General features: G+C 40.5%; 1 protein-coding gene across 1 annotated transcript in view; it reads right to left on the bottom strand.

The window, feature by feature from the left end:
- fbn1 (fibrillin 1) overlaps positions 1-18,683 on the bottom strand; it is a 245,076-nt gene that overhangs the window by 150,889 nt on the left and 75,504 nt on the right. Inside the window, exons 7-8 of the mRNA XM_062963593.1 lie at positions 3,054-3,251; positions 297-422 (exon numbers count right to left, since the gene is read on the bottom strand). Coding sequence (XP_062819663.1) covers positions 297-422; positions 3,054-3,251 — 324 coding nt within the window. The remainder of the gene's footprint in view (positions 1-296; positions 423-3,053; positions 3,252-18,683) is intronic.

Here is an 18,683-nt window from a genome sequence, read left to right as displayed (position 1 = left end):
GGCATTGCCACACCAAATTAAAACTTTTTTCCCCATTCCCATTGAAAAGTTTTCTCCAGTTTTTACATTTCTGAGGAATCAAGGGTTGTTCATATATAGAAGCCTTATCTCTGCTGTGTTTGCTTTCCCTTGGTAACTTTACTTGCTGTTTTCTTTGGATACATTATCATAAGCCAGAAATGGCTTGAAAGCAAACAACAACAACAACAACAACAGTATGCTTTTATAGAGAAGGAATATTTAAAAACAACATAAAAATACATTTTTTTCCATATGAAGTTTCCGAGAGGACTTACCGTCACATTTTTGTGTCACTTCATTAAACTTGTGTCCAGCTGGGCACTTGCACTCAAAAGATCCAACAGTATTAATGCAATTTCCCCCTTGACAGATCCCAGGGATAGCTTGGCATTCATCCACATCTAGCATGAAAAAAAGAAAACCACATTCAAATACAGCAGTTCACAATTGATTCACACAAATATTAGAAACGGATTAACCGTAGAGCCCTTTATTTGATATATACGGTAATTTTTTAAAAATTAAGTACAATCTCCCCAATCTATATATATAAAAGAGTGATGGCATCACGGCGACCCACAAAACAACAAAACTACAGGCCACCCAACCTCAAAATTTGACAACACAACCCATCATCCACACCTTTAGGTTGATACAACAAAAAGAAAAGAAAAATAAAGTCCTAATTAGAGAGAGAGGAATAATTGCTTTTATCCAATTGCTGCCAGTTAGAAGGCTAAGCTCCTCCAACTTGGTCTCCTAGCAACCCAATAAAAAATAATAAAAAACACTAAAAATTAATACAATAAAATACTATAATAACAGAAAATAACTAAAAATAATACAAGAAAATAATAAAATATAATAAATAAAAATATAACTTACATTAAAATTAATAAAAAATGCAAATAACGTCAAATAAAAATTACACAACAATTTTTAACCAATACCACCACCGCTTTGCCACAGCAACGCGTGGCCGGGCACAGCTAGTATTTTCTGTTTCGGAATATGCACAAACAAATTGCATTGTAAGTTAATTCCATCAAAGTACGGTTCAAAATGAAACCAAAAAAATTGTATACAAGTAGTGGCTTGCTGTGAGTTTTCCCGGCTGTATGGCCATGTTCCAGAAGCATTCTCTCCTGACGTTTCACCCACATCTATGGTAGGCATCCTCATACGTTGTGGGGTCTGTTGGAAACTAAGCAAGTGGGGTTTATATATCTATGGAATAATGTCCAGGGTGACAAAAAGAGTTGGAAGCAAGTGTAAATGTTGCAATTGGCCACCTTGATTAGCATTGAGTAGCCTTGCAGCTTCAAAGCCTGGCTGCTTCCTGCCTGGGGGAATCCTTTGTTGGGAGGTGTTAGCTGACCCTGATTGTTTCCTGTCTGGAATTCCCCTGTTTTCTGAGTGTTATTCTTTATTTACTGTCCTAATTTTAGAGTAGCTAGATTTTGTTCATTTTCATGGTTTCCTCCTTTCTGTTGAAATTGTCCACATGCTTGTGGATTTCAATGGCTTCTTTGTGTAGTTTACATGGTGGTTGTTAGAGTGATTCTTTCTTTCTCCCACCCTGGACATCATTCCACAGATATATTAACCGCATTTGCCTAGTTTCCAACAGACCTTACAATCTCCAAGGATGCCTGGTACCGAGGTGGGTGAAACGTCAGGAGAAAATGTTTCTTGAACATGGCCAAACAGCCTGAAAAACTCACAGTGATTCCGGCCATAAAAGCCTTTGACAACACATTAAAATAAATCATTATTATTATAATCATCATTAACATCACTATTATTACATTAATACAATAGATTTTCAGTATGGAAGGAAATGATACTTTAGAATTATTAATTAGTTTGCTGCCATAAAGTTATTTCCTTACTTCCAGTTCTTACACATACTATTAGAAGAGCACCATGCATTCGATAACACTATGCAACATGATTTTTCTTCCTGGGTTATAAATGTCATTTCCTAATTGATTTGATTATAAAAACATGGAAAAATTATTTTGTTTTTGTGGGACATCCTGAAGCATATTCTCCTATAATTTTTCAATTAATATCTCATCTAGTCTCAACAAATTCAATATAGTTTGTGGCAGCCACAAAAATGTTTCTGCAGTAGAAGACCTACTTTTGAATTAAGTACCGTACAATTGAACAGGAAATAACACTTTCAAGCCAGGAACATAATTTTTTTTAAAGTTTGGTTACATAACATAATCAGAGTAAAGTAGCTTGGTAAGGTAGAAGGCAGGAGACACAGGAGTATTGCATTTCAGGTGGAATGGTTCTCAATGTGTAAGACCTACTGGTTTTTCGTGTCAGGAGCAACCGGAGTTGCTTCTGGAGTGAGAGAATTGGCCGTCTGCAAGGACGTTGCCCAGGGGACGCCTGGATGTTTTGATGTTTTTACCATCCTTGTGGGAGGCTTCTCTCATGTCCCTACATGGAGCTGGAGCTGATAGAGGGAGCTCATCCACGCTCTCCCCGGGTGGGATTCGAACCTAGCAGCCTTCAGGTCAGCAACCCAACCTTCAAGTCACGAGGCTTTTATCCCCTAGGCCACCGGAGGCTCCACAAGACCTACTGGTGACAGGTTGACTTGAAGGCCACTCATTCATAGATTCACCATAAGTCAAAGTTGACCTGATTTATTTTTTTTTTGTATCAGGAGCGACTTGAGAAACTGCAAGTCGCTTGCGGTATGAGAGAATTGGCTGTCTGCAAGGATATTGCCATATGATGCCTAGATGTTTTGATGTTTTCACCAGTAGACCTGACACAACTTTCTCTATAATACTGATACATAACTTTTCTTCTATAACAGGCATGGGCAAACTTTGGCCCTCCGGATATTTTGGACTTCAACTCCCACAATTCCTAACAGCCTACCGGCTGTTAGGAATTGTGGGAGTTGAAGTCCAAAACACCCGGAGGGCCAAAGTTTGCCCATGTCGCCTCTATAATAATGACACAGACACAGCAATGCATCTGTTCCTAAAATTCCCGCACTGTACCTTGACAAGCTCCTGTCCGGATGTTTGGAATGAAGCCCCGGCGGCAGGGGTGAGGCTGCGCGGGGCACATCTCGCAGGGGTGGCCCCACGCTCTCCCGACGGTGGCACAGCAGAGGGTTTTGGTGCAGACGATCCCGCTGAGCTGGCCCTGGCACATCTGGTTGGTGACCAACGTGAAGCAGGGCCCAGTCCTGTAATCTGGAGAAAAGCAAGGAGATCCCGTAAGCATTCAATCAGGGACTTCAAATAATCGCACTGTCCTTTAGGCAAACAACTCCATCAACGAAAGGATGTAACAAAGACAAAAGGAGAAGTAAGTCACGGTCCTTGAGAAATGTAAGATACTTAATGTGTTGTCGAAGGCTTTCATGGCCGGGATCGCAGGGTTGTTGTATGTCTTTCGGGCTGTGTGGCCATGTTGACCACTCCAACAACTATCATGTCAGACTAAACAGAGAAGTCACTGAAATCCACAAGCATGTGGACAACTTCAACAGAAAGGAAGAAACCATGAAAATGAACAAAATCTGGCTACCAGTACAGTAGAGTCTCACTTATCCAACACTCGCTTATCCAACGTTCTGGATTATCCAACGCATTTTTGTAGTCAATGTTTTCAATATATCATGATATTTTGGTGCTAAATTCATAAATAGAGGAATTACAACATAACCTTACTGCCTATTGAACTACTTTTTCTATCAGATTTGTTGTATAACATGTTGTTTTGGTGATTAATTTGTAAAATCATAACCTAATTTGATGTTTAATAGGCTTTTCCTTAATGCCTCCTTATTATCCAACATATTCGCTTATCCAACATTCTGCCGGCCTGTTTATGTTGGATAAGTGAGACTCTACTGTATTTAAAAACTCAAAAATCAGAACAGTAGATGGGAAGCAACACTCTGAGGGCAGAGGAGCTCCAGGGACGGCTAATGACTCTGAACAAAGGATGCCCCCCAGGCAAGAGACAAACCTTTCCAATGCTGGGTTGTTGTATGTCTTTCGGGCTGTGTGGCCATGTTCCAGAAGTATTCTCTCCTGACGTTTTGCCCACATCTATGGCAGGCATCCTCAGAAGTTGTGAGGTATGGATGCCTGCCATAGATGTGGGCGAAACGTCAGGAGAGAATACTTCTGGAACATGGCCACACAGCCCGAAAGACATACAACAACCCTGTGATCCCGGCCATGAAAGCCTTCGACAACACACTTTCCAATGCTAATTAGGGTGATTATCTGCAACATTAACACTGACTTCCACCTGACAAAGGACTCTTGTCACACCCTGGACTCTCCACAGATATACATTTACCTTCCTTGCCTAGTTTATCCATGCCTCACAACCTCTGAGGATGCCTGCCATAGATGTGGGTGAAACATCAGGAGAGAATACTTCTGGAACATGGCCACACAGCCCAAAAGACATACAACAACCCTAAGATACTTAACTTAGACAGAGAAAACGAAAGGCACAGGTACAGGATGGGGGACATCTGGCTCGACAACAATACATGTGAAAAGTATCTTGGAGTCTTCGTGGACAACAAGTTGAACATGAGCCAACAGTGTGATGCAGCAGCTAAAAAGCCAATGGGATTTTGGGATGCATTAAAATGAGTATAGTGTCTAGATCAATTATGGACAACCTTTTACACTTGGTGTGTCAAAATTCACCAAAAAACCTAGCATGACTTGGGTGGTGTGTCACTTCGAGAGAGAGAAACCATAATTTTGCAATGTGTATAGTTTAAATAACAAAAATATATAATTGTAATATATAACTGTATTTAATAAATCAAAAACCATTTACTACCATTATTTCCATGTACAACAATCTATGGTACCTCTTGCAGTTTCCACGCTGATTTCTCTCTATTATAGTTTCAATGTAGTCATGAATAATGAGTAATATAATAATAATAATAATATAGTAATAAAACGACAATATCCTACTATTATTAATAGAATAATAATAGAAAGATATACAGTAGAGTCTCACTTATCCAACACTCGCTTATCCAACGTTCTGGATTATCCAACGCATTTTTTTAGTCAATGTTTTCAATATATTGTGATATTTTGGTGCTAAATTCATAAATACAGTAATTACTACATAGCATTACTGCGTATTGAACAACTTTTTCTGTCCAATTTGTTGTATAACATGATGTTTTGGTGCTTCATTTATAAAATCATAACCTAATTTGATGTTTAATAGGCTTTTCCTTAATACCTCCTTATTATCCAACATATTCGCTTATCTAACATTCTGCTGGCCCGTTTATAATGGATAAGTGAGACTCTACTGTATGTGTGTGTGTGTGTGTGTGTGTGTGTGTATGTATGTATATATGTGTGTGTGTGTGTGTGTGTGTGTGTGTGTGTGTGTATGTGTGTATGTGTGTGTGTATATATATATATATATATATATATATATATATATATATATATATATATATATAAATGTAATGTGCATAATGTCAGGGGAAAACCTTTACCCTTGACCTTAACTACCACCAATTCCTCAATACTTTATTTCCCATACCACCATACTTCGCCACAGCAACGCGTGGCCGGGCACAGCTAGTATTACCATATAAAGATATAGTACAATATAGTAATTTAATGCTTATTAAATTAATAAATAAATAAGTAAATAAATAAATAAGTATTATATATTAACTATCCAAGTACATGAGTCGTGCCCCATACTCAACCTGGCAATCCTAAATCCAATCCATCAGTTTGAACTCTCCAAATGGCAAACATTCACCTTTTTCACATTTCACATGATAAGGGAATACTAACCATTCTTGTCTCTAGGAGATTTTATTTACGATTGGATATGATGAGCAAGAGACAATCACTGCCATTTCAACAATATTCTCAATTGCGCCATAAAAGGCTCTCGGTTTGCCAGGGACTTCCCTTTGCAGCATTCTTAGCCTAATGATTAATTTTTGTCTGGTCATAATTTTGACTTGTTATTAAGGAGTACGGTTGTTATTTTTCCCACTGCTCCATTTATATGGGCCTCAAGGACTTACAATGAAGTTTGTTAAGGTTAATGTTCAGCGATACACTGGCGCAAAGCGCATCCCGTTCAGTGCGGGCAAGCCTTGCTTGTTGCTAAATGGGAGGGCATGTGGAGCACATCTGCTTTGCTTTGTTTATGGCAAGACAAAACTATTTATCCAAGAGACAAAATTAAACCAGGACATTAATAAAAGATTCCCTTGTATTTTGTTCCATTCTCCCACGGCAACAACAAAACAGTGGCATTGCCAACTCGGTCTCCTTCACAGAGATACATGCATCGCAGCCGGGGCTTTTTTTCCCCTCCTCAAAAGCCTCTGTCATAAGAGAAAACCATTGCAAAGAAATCTTTTTGCATAGGTGACAAGGCAAATCAAGTATAGACACAGGGTCAGTGTAGTTGCTTAATAGCACATACAAATTTCCATTATTTTGGTATGCATGGAAATATGTTTTGTAAACCTTCAGAACAACAAATAAACAGCAGGCAAGGCACATCTGGAGTGCATCTGCACTGTAGAATTAACACAGTTTGATGCCACTCTAACTGCCATGGCTCAATGCTATCTAATCACAGGATTTGTAGTTTTGTAGTTTTGCAATACTTCTCACAGTGGGACAATCTTCTCAGAAACATGGCTTATTCGAACGATGATACAAGACTATACAACTGAGGTTACCTACTGAGCAAATAAGATTTAAGGCTTATGTGATCTACAGTAGAGTCTCGCTTATCCAATCTTCACTTATCCAATGTTCTGTATTATCCAACACAATCTGCCTCCCACCTGGGTCCACAACTGTTTCTCTAGGCAGCAAGGACTGAACTTTTTATGGATATAACTTCCAACAATGTTGTTACTGTTAAGTTCATTTTATGCAATTCAATCTTTATTAGTAGTCAATGTTTTCAATACATTTGTGTAGAGTCTCATTTATCCAACACTCATTTATCCAACGTTCTGAATTATCCAACACATTTTGTAGTCAATGTTTTCAATACATCATGATATTTTGGTACTAAATTTGTAAATACAGTAATTACTACAAAACGTTACTGTGTATTGAACTGTTTTTTCTGTCCATTTGTTGTAAAACATGGTGTTTTGGTACTTAATTTGAAAAATCGTAACATAATTTGACGTTTAATAGGCTTTTCCTTAATCCCTCCTTATTATCCAACATTTTCGCTTATCCAACGTTCTGCTGGCCCATTTATGCTGGATAAACGAGACTCTACTGTACTTTGTTCTACAAACCGGAACAAACGCAAAATGTTAGGATTAAGGAGCAGAAATGTGTCATCGGTACGAACACAGCTCGCATTTCCATTCACAAAACAATCAATTATAAGTGTTGCTCCACAACAACCTTCTTTTAGTTGAAAAAAAGCTTATAAATTTTGCAATTGTTATTCAAAACACTTGCTGATCTATAGGAACTGATCCAGAAGTCTACCAGTAGACTTTGCCCTGCACTTATAAGCACTCCTGCCTGAGGAAGTATATTTAGGATTGCAACTAATTACGCCAATGAAAACTGACTATGGTCTGATTCTCCCTGTAACTACAGTGGAGTAGAGCAGAAAACTCACAGTCAAATGATGTCATGGCACATATTTTGTTTTACTAGATGTTACAAGACAAAAAGTCGACATTAACACGAAGCAGCCGCTCTTACAATGTCTGACCACACATGTGTCTGAGTGACCAGAAAAATGGGCTGATTTGAGCAACACAAGACCTAAACCTGTTGTATCAATGAAATATTATCAGGACAGAGGAATTCCAGATGTGAATCAATCAGGGGCAGTGTGACGGCGCGAGTGGCACCATCTATATGTTGAACTTAAGTTGCAAGATTTGAATTGTTGTATCATGCCTGATTTTGCCTTACCCTGTAAATGTAGTTGAATTGATTGTTTATTTATAGCTGTCAATCAATGTTGTTTGCACCAGTTATATTGCTTCCTCAGCTCAATTGTTTGGCTCCACCTCTTCCTGGAGTAGTTTCCTTTTTTTATTCCACCATCAAGCTTTATACCAGATGGACATGAGAGAGAGACTTGGCTCTAAAAGCCCTTGATTAAGTTACCTCTCAGCACCAATTCTGAGGTTCTGACCCTTGAGACTTATGCTTCATGTTCAGGGCCAACCTGGACGACGTTGAGGAGTCTCAATCGCCTTCAAATCAGTTCTTTGGCATCAAAGGAAGACTGTGTCTTCAAACATAAGCCATTTGGACTGAGGCTGAGGATTGCTCCGGCATTCACAGCCATTGAGAAAGAGGGACCTGGAAAAGCTTCTCAGCTACAGAGCTCCTTGGACTTAAGATAACCAAAGACTGTAATGTATATTTTCCTTTACCCCTTTGAAACTTCCAGCTAACTGCCTTAAAGGGATAACCTTTTGTGAACAATAAAACAGTTTTGAGTTATCTACAGTGTTTTGGTCCTTGGGAGTTCCAGTTCCCCTAAAGGAAGGCAAGAAGCAATCCCCTGAGGAAAGATGCCACGTCCATGCTTCTTTCGCTAAGAGTTATAGCCCCAGGCACGACGGCACAGGCAGTTAATGTCTCCGAAGAAAGGAGGCAGGAAGAAGCCAGGACATGAAGCTTGCAAGGCTATTAATGCTCATTAAGGTGATTAATTACAACATTCATACTGGCCTCCAACAGACAAGAGTTCTTACTCCCACCCTGGACCTTCCACAGATATAGAAACCTTCATTGCTTAGTTTTTCCAGTATTCCTCACAACCTCTGAGGATGCCTGGTATAGATGTGGGCGAAACATCAGAAGAGAATACTTCTGGAACATGGCCAGACAGCCTGGAAAACACACAACAACCCTTCAACAACACATTATCAGGACTTCTAAACTCATGCTTCAAGGGAAGCAGAGGGGAGAGGCACAATGGAAATGTCATGCGTTCCCTATCACTTTCCCTCTTCATATTATGTCCATTAGACTACAAGCATACAAATGGGAATCATGCCTTCTGTAACCATAGTATTATATTTATGAATCAATAAAGTGATGCGTAAAGCTAAATCAAATCATTTGTCTGCCATAAGTGTCACATATTTGCCTCGTATATATCAAGCATGATCAATGGTGGAGAAGTAAATGGGTTTATTAGACTTGGATGCTGACGGGTTTAAAAGGCTCTGCAGAGTCTCATAAAGGAAGTCCTAATCCAGGGATTTTCAAAGCGTATGCCAGGAAACACGTCTGCAAAAGAGCTGTCTGGTGCGCTGTGAGAAATAAATGCCTTCACTTGTTAAGCAATCCAGCAAACTCAGTGTCTGATTCGGAGCGTGTAAAACCATTTTCTGAAGAAACTAGTTATTCAATCAATCATTTTATTTATCATCGTCTCACTCGTTCAGCCTCATGGACCAGTCCACGCCAGAGCTCCCTGTCGGCCGTCACCGTCCCCAGTTCCTTCAAGGTCGAGCCAGTCACTTCAAGGATACCATCCATCCATCTTGCCCTTGATCGGCCTCTCTTCCTTTTTCCTTCCATTTTCCCCAGCATCATGATCTTTTCCAAGCTTTCCTGTCTTCTCATGATGTGGCCAAAATACTTCAACTTTGCCTCTAATATCCTTCCCTCCAGTGAGCAGTCGGGCATTATTTCCTGGAGGATGGACTGGTTGGATCTTCTTGCCAAGGTCCAAGGCACTCTCAGGATTTTCCTCCAGCACCAGAGTTCAAAAGCATCTCTCTTCCTTCGCTCAGCCTTCCTTATGGTCCAGCTCTCGCATCCATAGTTTACTATGGGGAATACCATTGCTTTCACTATGCGGACCTTCGTTGCCAGTGTGATGTCTCTGCTTTTCAGTATTTTATCGAGGTTGGCCATTGCTCTCCTCCCAAGAAGGAAACGTCTTCTGATTTCCTGGCTGCAGTCTGCATCTGCAGTGATCTTCACACCTAGAAATATAAAGTCTGTCACTGCCTCCACGTTTTCTCCCTCTATTTGCCAGTTATCAATCGGTCTGGTTGCCATGATTTTGGTTTTCTTGATGTTTAACTGCAGCCCAGCTTTTGCACTTTCTTCTTTCTTTCCCCTTGGTGATAAGGCTCCTCAGCTCTTCCTCACTTTCAGTCATCAGAGTGGTATCATCTACACACCTAAGGTTGTTAATGTTTTTTCCAGATTTTTTAACTCCAGCCTTGGATTCCTCAAGCCCCGCACGTCACATGATGTGTTCTGTGAACAAGTTGAATAGGGAGGGTGAAAGTATACAGCCCTGCCGCACTCCTTTCCCAATCTGGAACCAGTCTGTTGTTCCGTGGTCTGTTCTTACTGTGGCTACTTGGTCTTTATCCAGATTTCTCAGGAGACAGACAAGGTGACTTGGTATCCCCATACCACCAAGTATATGCCACAGTTTGTTATGGTCCACACAGTCGAAGGCTTTAGAGTAGTCAATAAAGCAGAAGTAGATGTTTTTCTGAAACTCCCTGGCTTCCTCCATTATCCAGCGGATATTGGCAATTTGATCTCTCGTTCCTCTGCCTTTTCTGAACCCAGCTCGGACATCTGGCAGCTCTCGCTCCGTGTATTGCTGGCGTCTGCCTTGCAGGATCTTGAGCATTACCTTACTGGCATGGGAAATAAGTGCCACTGCACTTTATTTATACCTCACCATTTTCCTAAGACTATGGGTGTATCTACACTGTAGAATTAAAACATGCCCTCAAAGGTGGCGGGATTTGAGAGCTACAACTCTCCCAAAAAGCTTCAAGCTTCAGGCTGACATGGGAAGATATTGTCCTTCAAAGAGTCTGGAGCCAAGTCATCGAGAACTTTGCAGGTCATAACCAGTTCTTTGAATTGCATTTGGAAATAGACTGAAAGTTGTTGCGACAAAGGGGTCAAGAAGTCCCTATAATCCTCACCTCCCTATTCTCACCCCCACAAAAAGTACAATATGGCCACAACTCCTTCGACTAGCTGGTGTTTCCAAATGCTCTTCAATAATATCCCCACACAGAGTTCATTACAGTAATCCAAATGTGATGCAACTAAGTGATGTTATTATGGTAACATCATATATTCCTAGGAAATGTTGCAGTTGGCACACTCATTTTAAACTGTGCAACTACATTCCCAATCACCACTGAAACCTAGACCGGGGCTTTCATGGAAGTATAAACCCAGCCAGCATAGGCTAACTCTCAATCATAGAATCATAGAATAGTAGAGTTGGAAGAGACCTCATGGGCCATCCAGTCCAACCCCCCGCTAAGAAGCAGGAAATCGCATTCAAAGCACCCCCGACAGATGGCCATCCAGCCTCTGCTTAAAAGCCTCCAAAGAAGGAGCCTCCACCATCCCTGCTAAACAGTCTAGCAAAACCATCAGATCACACTTTCCCTAATTCCCAGCACAGGTCATCCTCCAAGGTGAGCAATCTATATATATAAATATGTTATGTTATGTAATGAAAAAAACTAACAAATAATAATAAAACAAAATTAATACAATAAAATACTGTCATAAAATAAAATAACTAAAAATAATAAAATAAAATAAAACTAATTTAAAAAAGGAAAATAAAAAATCCACAACAATCTTTAACCAATACCACCAAACTATGCCACGGCAACGCATAGCCGGGCACAGCTAGTAAAGTATAGACCAGTAGTCCTTAACCTGGGGTCCCCAGATGTTTATTGCCTTCAACTCCCAGAAATCCTAACAGAGGTAAACTGGCTGGGATTTCCGGGAGTTGTAGGCCAAAAACATCTGGGGACCCCATGTTGAGAATCACTGGTCTAGAAACTTCAACTAGAGAAACAACCAGACCTTGCCCAGAGATGGAAATACAGATATTGATTTGGAATTATCCAACAGAGTGGGATTCAACAGGGAACAAACAACTGCCTCTTTTTAGGTGAATTAGAACTCTGGACAGAGGCATTAATCACTCCATTTACTTACCCAGTCTGTCCCACTCTGGATTTTTTACTAAGTCAGGAAAGGCTGGGATCTGGTATACATGTGGTTGCTCTCACCTTCCTTTTAAAGTATCCATTCTTATCAGATGAACAGGAGCCAAGTATTAACCTTAGCATCCAAATCAGGCAGATCAAAGGGTACTATATCTACAAAGTGCTTAACAAATTATTCACAACAGGCTGTTCAAGACCAAGAGATAAAAGACCCCTAACCACTGAAAACAGCTCATTTGGGTGGGTGTTTGCAGGTGCAATAGTTACAGAGACAAGGTTGTCCTTCAAAGAAGGCTTTTCCCACATGTTCAACTGACTTCAATGTAAGTTATCCATGAACGTCACTGTAGACAGCATTCATTTCACTTCAGCCAGCTCTCTAAGCAACCAGGGGGCACTCCATTACAGCAAACACTCAGGAGTGATTGGATCCATCCTCAGAACATTTGAATTGAGTTATAGTTTCCAAATCACAACCTCCCTGAACCGCTGCAAGTTGGACAGCAAGTTTCCCAGAAGCAAGCAAAATATACAGCAGAGTCCTTTCACAGCAAAAACACGTCTCCGTCCGTTTATCATCAAAGTCCAACTGCTAGCATCTGACCTTATTTATCTACACACAAGGTTTAGTAAACTCCCAGGTTCAGGTTTCATGCAAAATATCGAGAGGCTTTAATCTTCAATGTTGCAATATATATCTATATATATAAATATGTTCTGTCCATTTCTACCTTAATAAAAACAGCGAAACTACAAAACCCAGAACCACAAACTTGGCAACAAAACACATGGTCCTCCCCGCTGTGTTTAGATGACAAAACCAAAACAAAATTCGAAGTCCATGCCCCTTAAAATCCCAAAATCTAAAAACAGCTATATGCGCATGCGCGGAGCTGGCCCCTGCCCCCACCCTTGGAAGACATACGGGTATTTCAGCAGCGCACGAGCAGCCCAACTCTGCGGCAGATGGCTTGCCTCACACTGGGGAAGACGACGTGGCTAATTGCCTCCAACAGACAAAAAAAAAACACAACAGAAATACTGTATATTAACAAGCTTTAGGAAACAATATCCCCCAATGGTGCAGCATGTTAAAGCGCTGAGCTGCTGAACTTGCGGACCGAAAGGTTGCAGGTTCGCATTGGGGAAGCACAGTGAGCCCCCACTGTTAGCCCAAGCTTCTACCAACACAGAAGTTAGAAAACAAGCAAATGAGAGTAGATCAATAGGTACTGCTCCGGTGGGAGGGTAACAGTGCTCCACGCAGTCATACCAGCAGCCACATGACCTTGGAGGTGTCTACGGACAACGCCGGCTCTTCGGCTTAGAAATGGAGATGAGCACCAACCCCCAGAGTCGGACACAACTGGACTTAATGTCAGGGGAAAAACTTTACCCTTTTCCTTAACTACCACCAATTCCTCAAAACTTTATTTCCTATACCACCATATTTTGCCACAGCAACGCATGGCCGGGAACAGCTAGTACATTTATAAACAAGATTAGCAGATCCTCATTCCTTGTACTTGCAAACAATCGGAGTCATCTGATAGTCACATACCGTACAATATAGGCGGATACTCACACCGAGTCACACAGGAGAGAGAAAGATGGATTCTTTCATCCTCCTTATAGCCACCTGCTCATAGGTCATCATTAAGGGACACTGGCTGATACAACCTCTTTGCAATAACCCTCAAATAGTTACGAGGTTTTGCATCATGACATTCACAGTCATTACCCAGGTGCTATCAATATTCCACATGTCCATCAAACAGTATTTTCTCTATGATTAGAAATGTGTTGTCATCTATCTATATATATAAAAGAGTGATGGAATCCTGGCGACCACCAAAACAACAAAACTAAACACCCCACAATCTCGAAAATGGACAACACAACCCATCATCCATGCCTCTAGGTTGATACAACAAAAAGAAAAGAAAAATAAAGTCCTAATTAGAGGGAGAGGAATAATTGTTTTTATCCAATTGCTGCCAGTTAGAAGGCTAAGCTCTGCCCACTTGGTCTCCTAGCAACCCACTCACCCAGGGGACAGGCAGAGTTAGGCCTGACTTAGGCCTCTTCCACACTGCCTATAAAATACAGATTATCAGATTTTAACTGGATTAGATGGCAGTGTAGACTCAAGACCCTTCCACACAGCTATATAACCCATTTATAATCTTACATTAGCTGCTTTAACTGGATTATCTGGACTCCACACCTTTACCCTTTACCTTAACTACCACCAATCCCTCAATACTTTATTTCCCATACCACCATACTTCACCACAGCAACGTGTGGCTGGGCACAGCTAGTTTCTATCTAAGATTCCTCATTCTAGAAGTCAATCAGGACTTCAGCAGAAACACTTGCCAAGAGACCTCAAGAAATCTTACGGATTCACCAGCCTCTTTGTCAATATTTCCATGAGACAAGGACAGGATGGGAAGAAGAAGAGCAGCTTCCTTAAAGTCCTCTGCAGAGTGCACAAGGGCCAAATCCACCCTCCAAATTGGCTGCTACATCATGCTACTTGCAACAAACCCAAATATGAAGTCACTGGCAATTTGTGGTTTGGATCATTTTGATTTGTTTGGGAGGGTTGGAGGGTTTCTTGTGCTCGAACATCCCTGAAGGCACTAGGTGTGGTGATTCCCAGTTTTCAGGGCAATTCCCTCCATCTCTTTCCAGCAGGGTTGAGGGGGTTAAATCCACCCAAGCCTCTTTGGGATCAGAAAGATGTTACTACAAACACCTACAGCTATAGATCATAGTTTCCTCAGCCCTGCTTTAAGGTAGAATAATGAGCAAGGGCAGTTGGAACCGAAGCCATCCTTCCTTACAATTAGACATAATGATGTATCTGCCTCTGGCAACAGATGCTGGGTATCATGGAAGGATCACAAGGTATTAACTAATTCATCAGGGCTTACTGTGTTCTTATTACCAGGAATAGAGAGAGGTCCTTGTGACATTTTCCACCTTGTGACATTATCCACCATATGGAAGCTGATTCTGGCTACCAGGCACCTTGATATGAGTAAAGACGGCATCATTTGTTGCTCTGTTTGTCGCAGGAAAACGCCACAGACCCTCTTCTGAATGTTCCTGATGCTTGTGTCTATATTCCTTATTACAAAGCAATCAATCAATTTATTAATGCTCCGACCAATTGTCATATGCATTCACAGAGACAACCTCAAACAAACATCTATACAAAACACTGTAAAACCCAACACTTAAAAGTAGGATGCAAGCAGGATAAAACAGAACATGTAAACTATACATTGTGAGGTGCAGCAGCACAAGTGCAACATGTGCTGGGAACTGCACAATTACCGGTAAAATGCCAATGTATAAGATCAGTCATTAAAAAAACATAAGAAAAAATATCAACCAAGCATCTATAGCAGGGGTCCTCAAACTTTTTAATCCGAGGGCCAGTCCACAATCCTTCAGACTGTTGAGGGGCCGGATTATCATTTGAAAAAAAATACAAACAAATTCCGATGCACACTGCACATGTCTTATTTGTAGTGCAAAAACAACAACAAGAAGAAGAACAATGAAAAAACAATTTAAAAATAAAAACAATTTTAACCCAACATAAACCTATCAGGATTTCAATGGGAAGTGTGTTCCTGCTTCTGGCCAATGAGATAGTCAAGTTAATTAGGATTGTTGTTGTTGTTGTGTGCCTTCAAGTCATTTCAGACTTTGGGCGAGCCTAAGGTCTAAAATGTATTTATTTATTTATTATTTATTTACTGCATTTATTTACTACATTTGTATCACACCCTTCTCACCCCAAAGGGGACTCAGAGTGGCTTGCAAATTATATGTACATACAATATATTATATTATTAGCATAGCACAATATTAGCATTATATATTACTATATTGTACTATACCACTATATCGTAATATTATTAGTAATATTATATGTAATATAGAATATATAATTAATATTATTATATGGTATTATTATTAGTGTTATATTGTATTACATTATAATATTATTATCAATATTATATGTATATACAATATATTATATTCTAAAACTGAGGGCGGGGGCCAGGTAAATGACCTCGGAGGGCCGCATCTGGCCCCCGGGCCTTAGTTTGGGGACCCCTGATCTATAGAAATCCTGTAAAATTCCACAGTTACAAGCAGGATGCATGGAGTATAAAACAGAGCTTGCAAAATATAACCGGTAAAAAGCCAGTATAAAATATCAGTCATGCTAAAAACTAGATAAAAGCATCCCCGGCGCAGTCAACTGCAATGTCCGCAATCAGTCTTGCTCTGATTTTATTTGCTGCCAAGGTAAAGAGGGAGACCTTATACGCGATTGTGGAGTTGGTATCAGATAAAAGATAGATCTTTTCTTCAACCGTGTTCGATCGTAGGTACCATAGAATAGGCCCTAAGAATTTATTTCTTGGTGCGGAGTATTACAAAGCAGCAGGTTCCATTTACAAGCTGTACCATCATAGATACCCAGGCACAACCAGGCCTGCCCTGAAAGTCTTTAAGAAAAAAATAATGCCAACACTCATATTTGGGGCCGAAATTTGGGGGCACACCAATTTGGCCAAGATCGAAGCCTTCCAAGTTAAGCAGCTTCGCATTCTCCTGGGCCTTTCCAGAACAACACTGATGGCTGCTGTAAGGGCAGAGCTAGGAATGCTCCCAGTAAAAGCTCAAATTTTAATGAGACAATTCAATTACTGGTCAAAGGTAAATCAGATGAATTGCAGTAGACTTCCTCATCTATGTTTAGAGCAGGGGTCCCCAAACTAAGGCCCGGGGGCCGGATGCGGCCCATCGAAGCCATTTATCCGGCCCCCACGGCACAAGGGCAGAAGGGGGTTGGGCTAAATGACCTAAGGGGTCTCTTCTTCTCTTACAACCCTTATTATTATTATTATTATTATTATTATTATTATTATTATTATTATTATTATTATTTTATTATGACATAGCAAACTAGATAGATATGCTGGATTTCGTTTCACAAAATCGCAAGTCGAACACTTCCCAAGTGATGTATTTTCGGATGATGCGTGCAGATCCCAGTAGGGTGGCCTTTTGCAGTGTGCAGATTGTAATTTTGTCAATTATTATTATTATTATTTGGAACGCAACAAGATGAGTCCACAGCAGACATTCTGCTGGCTGTTGTATTGGATCACACGTTGGACACTTCCCAAGTGTCTAGGACTGTGTAATGTATCGGTGAATAATGCGGGCAGATCCAAGTAAGGTGGTCTTCTGCAGCTGACAGATGGTAATTTTGTCAGTGCCGATTGTGTTTAAGTGCAGGCCAAGGTCTTTAGGCACTGCAGCCAGTGTGCCGATCACCACTGGGACTACCTTGATTGGCTTGTGCCAGAGCCTTTGCAGTTCGATCTTTAAATCCTCATATTGTGTCAGCTTTTCCAATTGTTTCTTCTCAATCCTGCTGTCCCCTGGGATTGCAATGTTATTATTAACATTAACATTGAGGCTGGGTGGCCATCTGTCAGGGATGCTTTGCTTGTGCTTTTGATGCACGAGGCTGAAGGGGGTTGGACTGAATGGCCCAAGAGGTCTCTTCCAACCCTCATTATTATTATTATTATTATTATTATTATTATTATTATTATTATTATTAACATTGAGGTTGGGTGGCCATCTGTCAGGGGTGCTTTGCTTGTGCTTTCGGTGCACAAAGGCAGAAGGGGATTGGACTCAATGGCCCAATGGGTCTCTTCCAACCCTCTTTTTATTGTTGTTGTTATTATTGTTATTATTATTATTCATTATTATTATTATTGCTCGGCCCACTATAGTCCGGCCCTCCAACGGTCCAAAGAATCATGAACTGGCCCCCTGTTTAAAAAGTTTGGGGACCCCTGGTTTAGAGGATCAAGACCAGCGTGCCCACATGTCATCATGGGTAGTGGCCTTAAATAATGGGATGGCTAAAATTGGGCCTTCCTTTACAACTTTTGAATGATCTAGGACCTAGGGCAAAACAAGTGCTCATGCAACGCACTCATGATATCTATGCTCAATTGGACCTAGCCAGTATACGTAGGTCTTCTGCCACAAAGTTTTTAGCCTCCCACAAAATGAAGACTCATTTAGAACACTATTTGACTATTCCAGTTCCGTTACCCTTAAGAAGAATATATACCAGGGCCAGGTTTGAACAACTCGGTATTATGATGCAAACTGGTCGCTACTGTAACATCCCAAGAAATGAGAGATATTGTGTCTGGGGAGATCAAATAGTGGAAGATATCGACATTTTTTGATTGACTGCCCAGCATATGCCGAACTTCGACACAGTTATGTACATCCCTTACTATCTAATTTTAGGTCCCTCAACAGAAATGATCTTCTGACAGTCCTCTTGCAAGGACAAGAAAGATCCACCATAATTAAAGTAAGCCTTTTTATCCTGAAAGCTATCAAGAAAAGAGAACATTTCCTGAAAGAAGAATCAGGAAAATAAGATTTTGTCGGCAAACAGATGGTCAGCTGCCTGTCCTCCCATCCTTTTTGCCTTGTTTTTATTTATGTTGCACTTTGAAATGGTCATATGACTGGTCAAACAAATAAATTATTATT

This window comes from Anolis carolinensis, unplaced genomic scaffold, assembly GCF_035594765.1.
Source record: "Anolis carolinensis isolate JA03-04 unplaced genomic scaffold, rAnoCar3.1.pri scaffold_11, whole genome shotgun sequence".
Classification (NCBI taxonomy): Eukaryota; Metazoa; Chordata; class Lepidosauria; order Squamata; family Dactyloidae; genus Anolis; species Anolis carolinensis.
The sequence above is the reverse complement of the archived record's forward strand: the minus strand, read 5'-3'. Positions and strand labels throughout refer to the sequence as shown.